Source organism: Prorops nasuta, unplaced genomic scaffold, assembly GCF_024137725.1.
Source record: "Prorops nasuta isolate Cenicafe-Biocafe unplaced genomic scaffold, Cenicafe_Pnas_1.2 PNAS00009, whole genome shotgun sequence".
Lineage (NCBI taxonomy): Eukaryota > Metazoa > Arthropoda > Insecta > Hymenoptera > Bethylidae > Prorops > Prorops nasuta.
In genome coordinates this window covers 7,925,201-7,939,511 of record NW_027116806.1, presented here as the reverse complement: position 1 = coordinate 7,939,511, position 14,311 = coordinate 7,925,201, and the positions used below count along the sequence as shown (strand labels likewise).

The 14,311-nt window shown below is 39.2% G+C and overlaps 1 protein-coding gene across 2 annotated transcripts in view; it reads right to left on the bottom strand.

The window, feature by feature from the left end:
* ome (dipeptidyl peptidase 4 omega) overlaps positions 1-14,311 on the bottom strand; it is a 182,363-nt gene that overhangs the window by 51,300 nt on the left and 116,752 nt on the right. For both annotated transcript variants that reach the window (XM_066731811.1, XM_066731812.1), the window contains 2 exons: positions 7,248-7,342; positions 4,351-4,425 (listed from right to left, as the gene is read on the bottom strand). In XM_066731811.1, the coding sequence (XP_066587908.1) occupies positions 4,351-4,425; positions 7,248-7,342 (170 nt within the window). The remainder of the gene's footprint in view (positions 1-4,350; positions 4,426-7,247; positions 7,343-14,311) is intronic.

Genomic DNA, 14,311 nt, shown 5'->3' with positions numbered 1-14,311 from the left:
ATATTCGGGGAGTCACAAGCGCTAGGATTAAAATACTTCGTTCAGGAGGCATTATAAAATCGGAAATGAATGTTCGATTGTCGAGGGGGATCCTCGAAATTCGTTCATGAATATCCGAAACTCCCTCAGCACCTATTATTCTAGTATTATTTCATCCCATTCTTCCCTCCCCTTTTGTTAATTCTCTCCCCACCGAATTTTTCTACTCCATGCCTCTCGCGCTGCCTTTTAGAATTAGTTTCGCATCCCAGATTATAGCAGCTTTGCATACATTCGAAATCGAAACATTTTGGCTTTTTGGTATGAAAATTCTGACGGTAGCGCGATGGATCATCCAAGTATGTAAATTGTCAAAGAGAATCGAGAGCGCGGAACGAATTGCGGAGCGTTTAAAGTGAGAATGAATGATAAAAGTGAAGTAAGCGCAATATGGGCGAGGCGAAAAGTTTTCAAGGTGGTTCCTAAATTGAGTGAGTGCATACGAATATTGGACGGAATAAAGAAAACGGGAGTTTCAAACAAATTTGTATGATTATGAAGGATGTAGAGGTGGATGCTGCAGCACACAGCTCTTGTCGACATCCCGTTTATTAAGAAGAATGCGAATACTTTGTGTTAAGACCAGAAAAATGGATAATTCTACCCCTTTAGCGTTTATAAAACTTTCCTTCATCTCGCCAGAGACTGTTTCCAGTCGTCTTATTAAGGATTTAATTATGACAAATAATGCTCCTCGAGAAAATACACGAAAAGTTAACACGCGCTCTACGTGCTTATTTTTTCCTTCGCGCAACGTGCTTTGCCAGATAAGAGCGTTATGATAACTAATATCGCACGGCACAATGAGCGGAAAAACTGAAAAATTCACATAATGGAATAAGCGGTGGCCACGTGTACCGGGGATTTTGCAAAAGTCCTGCAGCCTTGTACGACATGGCGTTATAATTAATTGGAGGAGAAAATACAGCTGTCTCATTTCTATACACGAACAATACGCTCTAGTTACGAAATAATATTTAAAAACTTTGGAAAATATATTAAGACAGAAGCAATTGGGGTCGTGAATCACCGGGAAAACTCAGAATTGCACAATGGACGGAACATGCTAATTACTAGTTGGATGAGTGGAACTTTCAAACTACAATGGAAGGGTGTGTAATAAAAGAGAAGAAATGGAATGCAACAAAGGAAGGATTCGGAAGATGGAGAGATAGGAGAATCGTGTTTCGAAGCACGAGAATCACGTGAAATTTGGTAGCGACAAATTTGAGAAAATTTATAATCCACTAGAAAGAGAAGATGAGTATATAGGGGTAGTTTTGATTAAAGCTGTACCAAGAGAGCGATCCATTTCGTGCATGGATATTCTACAGGAAACCACGAGAGTGAGAAGGATGGCTATATCATCATCCGAAACGAAGGATAAAGAACTAAATCGTGGGACTGTGCATACAGCAGACAATAACAACAGGGCCACTGATAAGGGTTTCTTTTGATTCGTGAGTCGCGTAATTTTCATCGAAAATTCGACTAGCTGATTATCCTGGAAATCACGTGTGAAGAAGCACAATGGGATAAGGGCAGCAAAATCGCTGTCGTATGGCTGATGCTGAATTTCCTCCACAGGAAGATAGACTATACAAGGGAACAAGATGATGCTGAAGGGATGAATGGAACACGAGAGGGTCATGGGAATTTGGTGGAACGTCCATAGAAATGAGCATCCCCATAGCTGATAACACGGGAGCGTTATCGGGCGTGGGTCCTCCAATGTGTGTGTGTGTGATAAAGGAAGACGTTGCTGGATTGCAGTTGTGGTTGAGGACGCAGTACAGTGATAATGTATGCAATTGGGCCGACTAGTGTGTACACGCTTTTCATGGCCTGCCAAGGCCTCCCTCGCATTGACCTCCACTTGGGATAACCCAACGTAAGCTGCTACGCAATCATAGAATCTCTCGTCTCAGGACTGCTATCATTCACGCTCCGCATATTGGTGTGTCTATCCAGAGCACGCGCTTTCCATAATATTTTTGTAGGTCAAAGATCACTTACTATTCGTTACCAGTGACAGTATTCTGAATAAAGTCATCTTTTCGTATTATGCCACTGTTGGATTAAATTAATAAAACAAAACACTGGTCAATAGGGGAAAGAGGTAGCTATAGACATTTATAAATTATTAATAAATAACCACGCGTTTTAATAAATAAACTATTGTTTCAATTGGTTGCTGACATCGAAAGCTATTTAAAAACCTGTTTATATTTTACTGAAAGAGCATTTAAACTAATGTTTCATTCAAATATCCCGGATTATACCCGTTGTCCGTGGCTATCCGCTTTTCCCCTATATATAATAGAAGATTTATATTTAGTATATTTATTAGACAGATAACTATATACAGGATCAAAAATAATGAATAGTTTACGTTGGCTGATCAGTGGATAACGATACAGTAGTATTGCATGAAATTAGTCCAGCGTCCATGTAATACATTCTAATATACAGTTTGACCAACGGAAGGGAGAACAAGTAGGCTAACAATCGAATACAATCTGTAAACGGACGTGCTATATATAGTCGCAGAATATTACACAATACTTGGTTTATCAGGTATCGTCGCGCAGTAATTCTGATAATTATCGGAGTTACTTTGCAATACTTGCCTCGAGCTTAATGAAAGTTCTCCTTTCGATAATTTACGACTGATGCGAATCGATAAGAAAGAGTGGGGAGTGGGAGGGGGTGTGGTGGGGGGGGGGGGGTGAAGTAAAATGAAGGAGCTTCGTTTCGACGCGTAATAGAGTTATATCATCAGTGAAAAAGTTACATAGAAGCGAAGGAAAATTTACACACTGAGCTATGGGTAGTACTCTGTATTAGCATGATTAAACTAAGCTGGTAGTTCGATTAAGCGAAATTGACATGACGCGGTAGAGTTGTGTCAGACGTTGGCAACGCGCTGTCGTGGCTTATCTAACTGAGAAGGCAATCACGTCGAATTGTCTATCCATATGGTGCTCCACTGTGATTGGACGAATATTTGCCCTGGTGCCCCCTCTCCTCGGGACGATCGAATATCCGTCACATTATCTTCGACTCGATGACCGATAACACGTGTTGATCATACCGACGATGACGATCCACTGACCCGTTCGTCAACTTCTGTCCAGTTCGCTCAATCGTAAATAGTCCAATTGGACCTTCGGCTAACTCTGATCGCAATCCCAATGCAAATCGCATTAGCATGAACCGAAAACTTTTATCATTTAACTTTTTTGATTCGATTCTCCCCTTGTACCCCTGGAATTTTAATTAATCTCGCTCTCAGAATGCTATAACACTTTGCCAAACATTTACACAAGCTTTGCATTCTTTGCTGGTTTATAGGACAAGTGCGAGAGGTTTGCCAAATTCTAAATTAGTTCCGAATGGATCTTAAAAACAGACTCGAATCAACCTTGCGCGTGGCTTTTTCCTGCAGGTGACTTTAAGCGAGCTATAGAGAGAGATTTATGGTACAGGGTAATTTCAGGAATTACTATAAATGATATATGTATATATGTAGAGGAATCGTTTTGCCTTGAGTTTAGTCGTGGTGAATTGGTAGTGCGATGCAGGGAATGACTATTTAGCGAGTAGGGAGAGAGAAGCTCGATAACGACGCGTGAAGCAGCATCGAGAACGACGAAACTAAAAGCCGTCGTCAGTTTGTCGAGACGGGGCAAAATCAGAAATTGCCCGGGCAAATGCAATCACGGGCCATTGTGTTTTGCACCCACGCTATTCTCGCTGGCATGCAAATCCTGTCCGATTGCATAAGCCATGGCTCAGTTGACCGTCCACTTGATACATCCTTCTCAAGGACAACTAGCGTAACCAACTGGTCACGGCAACGCGTTATAATAGTAAACATCGATTTCATCAACGAAAGAAACAACTATATACGTATATTACATCATTCTTGTTATACTCATTAACCTTTAATTCTATCGGACGATTTTCTATAAAAAATAATTATAAATTTTATACTACTATTTGGTTCGGACCTCCATAAAGTTCGAATGATCATCGGCTCTTGTTACGAACCATTCTACCTGTCTAATAAACAAAGTCCATGTAACAATACCCAATTAATCCATTCATTAGCATACTGTTTTGGAAACCCAATATGCATATAATAAATAAACGTCATATATTCGTACAGAAAAATGTAAATACTCCAAGTAATTAATGCTTTCCTTTAAAAACTGGATTTTTCTACTTGTGTTGTTTTTTTAATTACAGACTGAAACCTGAGAAAACCTTGTACTTTATATAGCTATTATTATGAAAAACAACTCTTACCTTTTGATAATTCAAAGCCAGCAGCAAGTACTTCCTGTCAGCGGACATTTGGTGATCGAAAGTGGAGTCGAGGCTCTGAAAGAAAAGGAGATGGACGATTTTTGAGCAGATTCTCTTTGTGCGCGATATGTTTGTAGCATGGGTATTCAGAAAGGGTAAAGTGAATTATCGCTAGTGTGAGAATGGCACGGGGGGTGGAGTGGGAGAATTAGCCGCGATGGAGCTTTAATGGAATGACCGTCGTTAGGCAAACTCGAGTTCGAAACAACGAGACAGTCGTTCCGGGTCGTTAAGGTGACAGCGAGCGCGGTCCCATCATCCCTCCTGCCTCCTGTTCCATTCTCCCATGTTCAGATTCGAGTTAACTAAAACGACTCGACTCGACTCGACGTGGCATGGCATGGCATGGCACAGCGTCGCGCTGCGTGACTTGCCACTACCAGGCATAATACGCCGAGGTGGCTGCATTTAACAACTCCCCTTCTATTATTTTAACGCGATAAGTTCCTTTCAGATTAACGGCTCACGATCGTCGCGAATCACGCTAAATCCAGCCGCGATTGCGCTTTGTTCTCCTTTGTCCTTTTGCGACCCGCGTACGTATTTTGCAGATTGCCCAAGATAGCCTCTCGTAAACAACGCGGTCTCGTCTAATAAACCTCGCTCAAATCTCCCCCCCCCCCCTTCCCCTCTACCTTTCTCGAATAATGTGAATGGGAGCACTGAGAATAACCTCTTCTGTAATCTAATATCATTTTTAAGAGCAATTTTATTACTACAATTGTACATTTTTTCTATAGGAACCAATCAAATTGTTTATTTACATTTATTTCATTATCGAATAACTTTTCAATGCACATTTATTGTCAGGAACAGACAGCTACGCGAATCGAATGGTTAGGAGAACAGTTTTGGTCGATTATTTAAAGCGTTCAACGAATTTAAGGAGAAATCCCTGGTTTAAGCGGACATTGGCTTTTTCGAACGGTATAGATTTTCGTTGTTTCCCCAGCAGCAATAGTATTATACGTTTACGAGTTTACAATTTAATAATTGTCAAAAGTCGAAAAAATCAACATCGTTTTATCTTGATTTTTATTTTATATTATTTTATTAAAGTTTGTAGATTTTGCGAAAAAAAAAGTGGAAAATGGTAAATGATCGAAGAACGTCGCAGATTTGATAAAAATAATCTAAAATAGCGCTAAACTTTTTACGAGCAATAATTCAACCATAAACTATGACAATATCCAATTCATTATGGATTATCAAGAACAAAGAGTAACGCGAATGCGGTATAGTGAGGAGAGAGTGCAGTTTTGGTGGATTATTTAAAACGTCGAATGAATTTAAGGAGAAATCCGTGGTTTAAGCGGACATTGGCTTTTTCGAACGGTAGATTTTCGTTGTTTCCCCAGGAGTAATGCTGTACGTTTACGAGTGCGGGAAACGATTTGCATTCGACGCGGACGGATGAAATTAGCCAGCTAGCTGGGCTTATTGCTCGCCGAATGGAGCTAGTATAGCAGCGAATCGCCCGCCAATGCTCTGTTTAGCGACAATAATCTCCAGCGAGGAAATGATATAAAGCAGGAAATTGCTAAGACGGACTTGTTTATGGCGGAAACCATTAAAGCTGGAAATTTGAGCTCGCGCTGCGTTATAATAGTTCGTTTTTCCAGGTCGACCTCAGACCTGCAAATACTGCGTATAATCACGATAAAAACATTTCATTTACATTTCGCGATATAACAGTAACGTTTGCTCCAATATTTTAACAAATTTCCCTTTTTTCCGACGGCATAAAATATTGAAATCGTTAAACTACGCACACACGCGAATTTTTATTATTTCTCAATAAATGCGTAGATTGTTTTTTCGAATTGAAAATTTGTTTGATAATTTTATAGTAGCACGTTTAATTTTGAATAGCAGATACGTATGTGCGAGTGTGTTACGTGGGGCGTTATAATTATTCCGAAAGAATTTGTCGAATCGCAGTTACAGTAGTACACACGTATTCGAGCGAGACTTTTTTCATCGGTGCAAAGATAAATGGTACGGTTTGCTGGCTCGCGCCATTAATCATTTTATAATAGTTAACGGCGTGCAAGTATAGTAAGGCGTGTCGACGACCGATTACACGCACGAGGACTTGAAAAATAACGAGCAATTACCGTTCTCGGTTGATCACTGATTTCACTCTTCTGATTCGGCAGCGACGAGAGAAACGTCATTACGATCGCACGCCAATCGCCGCGAATTATTGTCATTTTTCTTCCTCTTTTTTTGTTCAGATTCCCTAGAAAAAAATCCGGTACCGATACCGTCCAAGCCGAATCTGCATAAAGCCAGGAAATTCAGATTTGATTTCCGAGCACGCTTTGCTTTTTATCCAGATCGACGGACAGCAGCTGCATTTTGTTCTTCGTTCATTCGTACAAAGCAAACATGACCAGCGCTAAAATCTCTTTCTTGTCGATGCGATTGAACCCTTGATATGTTTCCCGGCCGATCGTTCAACCTTTTACTCGTATATCAAAATGAAAAACGCAATATTGATAGTTGACAGAAATCTTTATACTACATTCCCCGCACACGGGATAAATATGATGAGTTCGTATCAATTATTTAATATATTTAACGATAATGCCGAATTTCAGTGTACCACTGCTGCTAAAATCTATTTTCCTCTTGCTCAGATTTTAATTTTTGAAATGCTCCATAGACAAATATCCGAATTTTACTCGTATATCAACATGAAAAACTCCATAATGATAAACTGCATGGACAGATTTTATTCGAAACTTATATTTGCTTTTCCAAATGAGATTGATAATATTAATTAGTTTAATGTATTGCACAATATAACGAAAACTTGATTCAACAATACTCACCGAACTGCTTCTATCCAAAAGAATCATGGACGAACGTCTCGTGACATTATAAAGCACCAAGTTCCCATTAACGTCACGGTAAAGAATCTCGTCACCTGCAAACAATAACCCAGTATATCCGTGTATCGAGAAATCCTAATTAAACTTGCATGTTCATTCGTATAATCAAATGAATTTACAGTATACACCGCTGGAAAATTGCATGAAAGACCAGAGTTATGTTTTTTGCTATTTTTCCCAGGTTCTAGTTTCACCGAGCATATTAAAATTCATGCTAGTTTTTCAGCAATATTACAATGGTACATTATCTCTCATTGGATATGCATTTAGAGGGAATTTTTAAGAGAGTAAAAAATAGATGATTCAATTACCGTATACGTAATGCGTAATGCTTGAAATAATTTTACGCTATTTACTATTATTGCGGGTAAAAACAGGTAGGAAAGATTTTTTTGTTTTGCTTTTGAGTTCTGATCGGCTTGAAAGCGATGCAAGGGGACGTGAGGCAGCTCCGACAGGGCGTGAAATCTGACGCCGAAGGGAATCAGGTTACCAGTGGGAACAACCGAGTCGAGCATCACCAATACGCTTAGTCATTTGTGCTCTTGCGCTCCTCCGTGTTTACTACCCCCCAAGTTCACTGTGCTTTGCGAAACAATCGTTCATTGGCCCAAGCATCCGCAATTATAGATCTATGTCAGCAGCTTGTCCCCTTAACTTGGCAACCATGTCCTTCCGTACCATTGTTGATACGCTATTAATATCAAGAGAATGGGAGCGCTTGAACAATAAAAAATATACACGTACGATCAAAGCAGCTCTCTCGTGATTTTAAGAAAAATTTATACGATTATCGGATCTGGCGTATACACATAACTAATATAAAGATATATGTCAGCAGCTTGTTCGCTTAACTTGGCAACGATATTTCTGCGTATACTACTGTTCTTCTGTTCTCAGGATTATATATATTCTTGCCAAGCTCTATTAAATTAAAAATAATACAGAGAGAAAGATTTTTTGATTTAAATAAATTTTTCTTTAAATATTCACAATGTGAAATATTTTATTAAATTTTATAAAATATTAGTTAAAACAAGGAATTGTTACTCTGTAGATATGTACATCATATGTAACATATATAATAGCATATTTAATTTAATACAGCTTGATCAAACTGCAGAACCTTAATTTAAGAAAAATCTACACGATTATTGTGTATCTGACATAGATCATAGATCTGTATCAACAGTTTGTCTGTTTAACTAGTTAACGACGTCGTATCGTACCACTATTGACCTGTTCTTAATTAATATCAAGTGAGTTGGAGCATTTATCTAGTATCAAATGCACGCGCGAGCAAACCAGTTCTCTGATCATTTCTTTCGAAAAAATCTGCACGTGTATCGTGTCAAGAACAACAGCTTGCAGGTTGCCGGCAGACCTTTCAGACACTTCCGGTTGTTGGCAAACCGATGATACGCCCCCAACATCAACTGGCTTCGAGCTTTTAGTTTCACTATCAGATGTACGTAACTCAAGTGAAAACTTGGACAGAGCAGTCATCACAGCGTACCTTGATTCCTGCCAGAAGCATCTTTCAACCACCTATCTGCTCTTATACAGAGTGTACTATTGAATCCATAACAGATGTTCAGAATATGGGCGTAAGAGAGAGAGAGAGAGAGAGAGAGAGAGAGAGAGAGAGTTCACTTACCTCCGAAAATATAATATATATATGTATATATATAAATTTTTGCTGGACATCTCAAAATGCAAATAGAGAGGAACTTGACAGAGATCCTATGAAATAAAAATTCTATTTTTTAGATATAGTTAAGAAGATGAGTGAATCCTTACGTTCATGCTCATATATTTCAAAACGATTTACGTTTTCATTGAATAATGCTACATATAAATTGAAGGAACAATTAATCCACGAGTTATTGTTTTTTCAGGCATTAACACCAACTACAATATACATTATACTGATTACCCTGATGACAAATGAAACTAAGCGCAGCCACGCGAAAATGAATTTTTATTGAAATGCGGGAAATGAATTATCGATGACAGACAGCTCGTTATTGGTGAATAATGCTACTCGGGGCTCTGTATACAAGCGCGATATAGTAAAACGACAGGAACGAGATGTTTGAAAGTTGAATTTACTGAAACAGCTCCCAGATACTTAACCATGTGTCAGCAGTATTATTGAAAAGCGTCAGAATTATACGGAAGAGGTTCAGTATTGACGGATGGTAGACAAATAATATAGATTTTTATTCAGACGCTACCCATTTATAGGTAAAAATAAATTCTTGTACAAGCAAGAGCATTCGAGCAATTTATTAAAATGTGCTTTTTCAATGTTACAAAATAAAACAAGAGGATTTAGACTTTTGAAAAAGTTGAATTTATTGAAATAGCTCCCAAATAATTAACCATGTATAAATAGTATTATTGAATAACTTCAGAGTTTAATAGAAGAGAGTCAGTCTTGACGAATAGCGAACGAATAATACAGATTTTCATTCAGATACCTCCAATTTATGAATATACTGTAAATTCAAAAGTTTATTTTAATACAAACATATGTAGTCACTATGTATACGTTATACGAGATGTGTTTGCTTCCATTATAAATTTGTGTAATTATAACACGTTATTATCCGACAGTTTTATTCCTTTAACTGAACTCATTTTGTAATGTGTTATAATTACATAAATTTATCGTGGAAACAACACACCTCAAAATGTGTAAAAATTTAAAATACAAGTATTTATTTTAACAGAATACTTTTGGATTTACTGTACAAAACTCTGCTCTATAAATTACATATCATTAAAAATTTATTAAGGATTACTTTTTTCAATCTTAGAAATTTTTTACAAGGAAATTATTATTCAGGAATATTGTTTTGTTCCTATGGTCAGTGGATACCTATATCAGTGCGTAAATTGAAAAAGGGAATGAATCTTATGTAAAAGTGAGAAAGACGATGGGTTTTTTGTAACACGTGTTTTCTCAATTCGGCCGTTTTTCTCCGCATAGCTGGCTTTACGGCGGATATTAAAGGATCGTGTAACCAGTGACACGCACATCGAGAGTTAAGCGAGCAGCAGCCTCATGGGGTCAGGGCTATTCATGTTTCGAGCCAAAGCCAAGCCATCCAACAAACTCCGAAACGTCACGAATCAGTTACAGTGGTACTAGCTTCTCTGACTGTTTCACCTTTTATTGACCTCATACCTCAATTTAAACGTTGCCACCCTCCTCAACCCTTACACCCTTTATCACAACCACAAAATAAATTGCAGTGCTTCTTTCTTTCTTATATTGCACACTCCAGCAAAACGCAAATGCCAACTACTATACTAAATTCATTTTTAAACGAGAAGCTCTTGTCAAGATCATATTGCACGTGGCACTTTGTAATTTTAGAGTGGCTCATACCAAGCCACCATCCAGGGTCATAATCTTTCCTAAAATTAAATGCTTTAAATGTACCACCATTAAGGATAAAAATACGATATTATTAATTTCCGTGAAAAAGGTCAAGTATTTCTATGAAAATACTCGAAGAAACTTTAGAGTGAATTTTTACAATATTAAGAAAATACATTTTTAATTAAAATTTGATAGATTGAATAGCAGCAAACGAGAGATGTAGAGCAATATGATATGACTCCTTTTGAGCAGTTATTGTTTACTTACAATGCATAGCAACATAGTCCTATATCATTTCTGATTACAAATGAATATGTAAAGTAATCGAACGATTAGTCCTGTGGCTTTGTTTTCCAGCGACTGGAAATTCAGGATTCGCCTCTAATAGCCGTACTTTAGGCTTAATCGTGCGATATTTCACGCTAACGATACAGCTTGCTGAAAATGATTGATGACTTATTGTTAATCTCGCCACTATTATCCTGCCTGGCCGAATATCCTAACAAACATAACGAGTCGACCTATCGACATTCATCCTTTTTCTTTCTAGCTTAATCAAACATTCTGTCAATGCCTCTCAGATAATTATCCACTTACTGCTCATCACCCTTATTGTCAATAATACCCTCGTATAAAATTACGAAATTACTATCCCTCGGGTGAATCATGGTATATATGTGTGTCAGATTTCGTTTCAGGGCTCGCAAACAAATCATGCGAGAGGAAAACTAGATGGAAAAAAGGAAAATGTTTTACCAATCGAAACTTGCGGCTGATTCATTTTTACTGGGCGTTGGTACTCGGGGGAGGGGGTAAAAAGTTGAGAAAAAAAGTGGAGCGCCGCATTAATGGGTTAATAACGACTGTCAGGTAGAAAGCAAACAAGGGGTTTTTGGGAGCACATGCCAGGCTGGATAAGCGATATCCGATATATCGGTCGAGAATGGAATGGAATCTGTCCATAATTTTCGTGGTCCTTCAGGGACCGTGGGAGATGAACGCGTACCATTCCCTCGGGATTGCTCTCGCTGTAGGTGAGATTCGTGTGTGCGATTCACCCAGGTGGTCATTACAACTGGGGAAAAGCCGAGCTGGGATCGAATCGTGTACCGTCTGGAATTGCTCGAACCGATCGAACACCGAGCGAGCGAGCGAGCAACCAGTCATGGGCGGCTCGCGAGAATCATTGTTATCTTTCGCTAACAGGTCCCAGAGGGCTAGCCTACTTTCCCATCAAATTCCACCATCTACAGCCCGTGGCTACTCGTTCAGCCGATATCTTTCCTCTATCCCTATTTTATTTCACCTCGAGCCCCTATCCTTTTTCACCCTTTTCCATATTAGCATAACGCTCGTATCACGTCTGTCCAGCTTATACGAGGCGTCCATATATGAATTATTTCCAATAAAAACAAATCGAATAGCAAACACGACCATATGGCGTCACGAGAGATCCAGATTTTCGACAGCTGCTGTTCTACGCTATTATTATTATGAGCGAGCAATTTTGCTGATGAAAAAACGTAAGTGTCAGCGAGCCGCAATCGTATATATATGCAGGCTGGAAAGCGTGTAAATCGAAAATTCGTGTAAATATTGCTTCAACAAAAGGGAAGCGCATCAACTAAAATTTTCACCAGGGATATTTTTTGCAGTGATGAAATGAAAACAATTGAGACGTGGAAAGCCCGTTTATTGAAATGAATCGAAGAATACAAATATGAATCTCGAGTGTAGTCAATTGATATTGTTTGTTCGTTGTATCTGCGCGAAACTCTCTCTCTCTCTCTCTCTCTCTCTCTCTCTCTCTCTCTTTCCCTCTTCTGGTTAACTTTAACGACGGAAACTTTTCACGTTCGATCAATCGACGAGAGGAAACCTAACAACTTATCAAGACTCGTTAGGAGAACTATTTTTTCATTAAAAATCAGAGTAATTTACACTCTCAACTCCAATTTATTTTCATATTAAAGCAGTAAACTACTAATTGCTCTTTGAATTTGAAGCTTTAGCAACGTACAAAAGAGATTAATAAAGTTTTTGAAGACTGCTTTATTGGTATAAAAATAAGACAGGGATTCATTAATTTTTCTTTGTTGAAAGATGGAGCAGAAATTTTTGAATAACTGTAACGAAGGTGGTTGGCGGAGTTCTGATTTGCTTAACAAGAAGCGAGAGGGAAAAGAACTGGAAGGGTCGGAATGGGATGGGATGGGATGGGATGGGATGGGATGTTTTCATTAAGAGTTTTTTTTTCGGCTACAGTAATGGTTACGGTATATAGCATAGAAGGCCAACTTTGCCTGTTGCCGATGTCCTTTGCGGTCGAGCTTGGAGAAAAACTGGAACACTCTCTAACTCCATGCTATTATATAATACTCAATTTCGGAAAACGACTCTCTGCCTCTGTTAAACTTCAAAATCACGAAAATGACTAATTACTCGGTACCCGAAACCCACGTAAAAATTATTTGCGCGAATCGGTTGTTTTTGTCATCGCCATGCACATTATATGGTCTCTCCGAACGTATACCTACGTTACTACTCGCTCGAGAAGTCGCAAAGTTTACTCGTATAATAATTAAACTGAGATAATTAATGGACATTTTTTAGTCGAAATGACAGAAATAAGACAGCGAGGAAATAATAAATGTGAGCGAGGTAGAGAAGAACGGCAGGGACGATAAAAAAATGTTGCAACGCAGTCCATTTTAATCCTGTAGTTTTGCAGGAGCAGAAAAGGATTTAATCAGTGGGCATTATGCTCTCGCCGGAACGATGCAGCTTCTGCAAAGTTTCTTCGGGTTCTTACTCCCCCCCCCCCTCCCCCCTCCCCCTCCTACCCTTGCCCCGTGGCTCGTAAAGGAGAAGCCTGGTGCGGATGCCAGTATCCAACGTCGCTGTGGTTACCAATTACCAACCAAAAACTTGTCTCCTTGCTCTCTTCTCTCTCGCTCCTCTTCCTATCGCATCTTAATTAACGACAGTTTTTAGAAGGCTTCCTGTTTAACCAGATCTTCGCTTTGGCAGCTCAGCCAATTACGCACCTAACGACTACCCCTGCAGAAATACTTTCCACAACAATTTTATTCTCTCATTTCACGCTTCACACTTTTTTTAACCCACCCCTAATTACCAGCAAAAAAAATCCTGATATCCCCCTGCACGAGTCCTTAAGCAATACCGATACCCTCCCTGTCGCGCTGAACGATATCGAGGATCGCGTTAAAATTCGCAGGGAGAATTTTTGGCGAAAGGCTGCGGGAATCGAGCAAACGTTGTTGGCGCGATGCTCGTTATCGTGTGAGATGGTCCTGTGGATGGAGGAAAAAGTTGATAGGGTTGGCAGAGTGGAAAATTCAATTAGAGGGTAATAATTGTAGAAAATGATGTTTGCGGTGGAAGTGGGGGAGGGTGTGTGTGTGTGGGTGGATAAAATCGATGGCTGGTGTAATTGTAGATAGGCAGTAGGCAGGCAGGAAGGCAGACAGGCAGGCCGGTTGGCAGCGGATGGAAATTAACGTTGCGCAGTGTGTCTGTTGCTATAGTAGGCAATGGTTGAAAGCACGATATGCACGGTGAACGCAGGTATCCAGCTTCAATTTGCGACAAT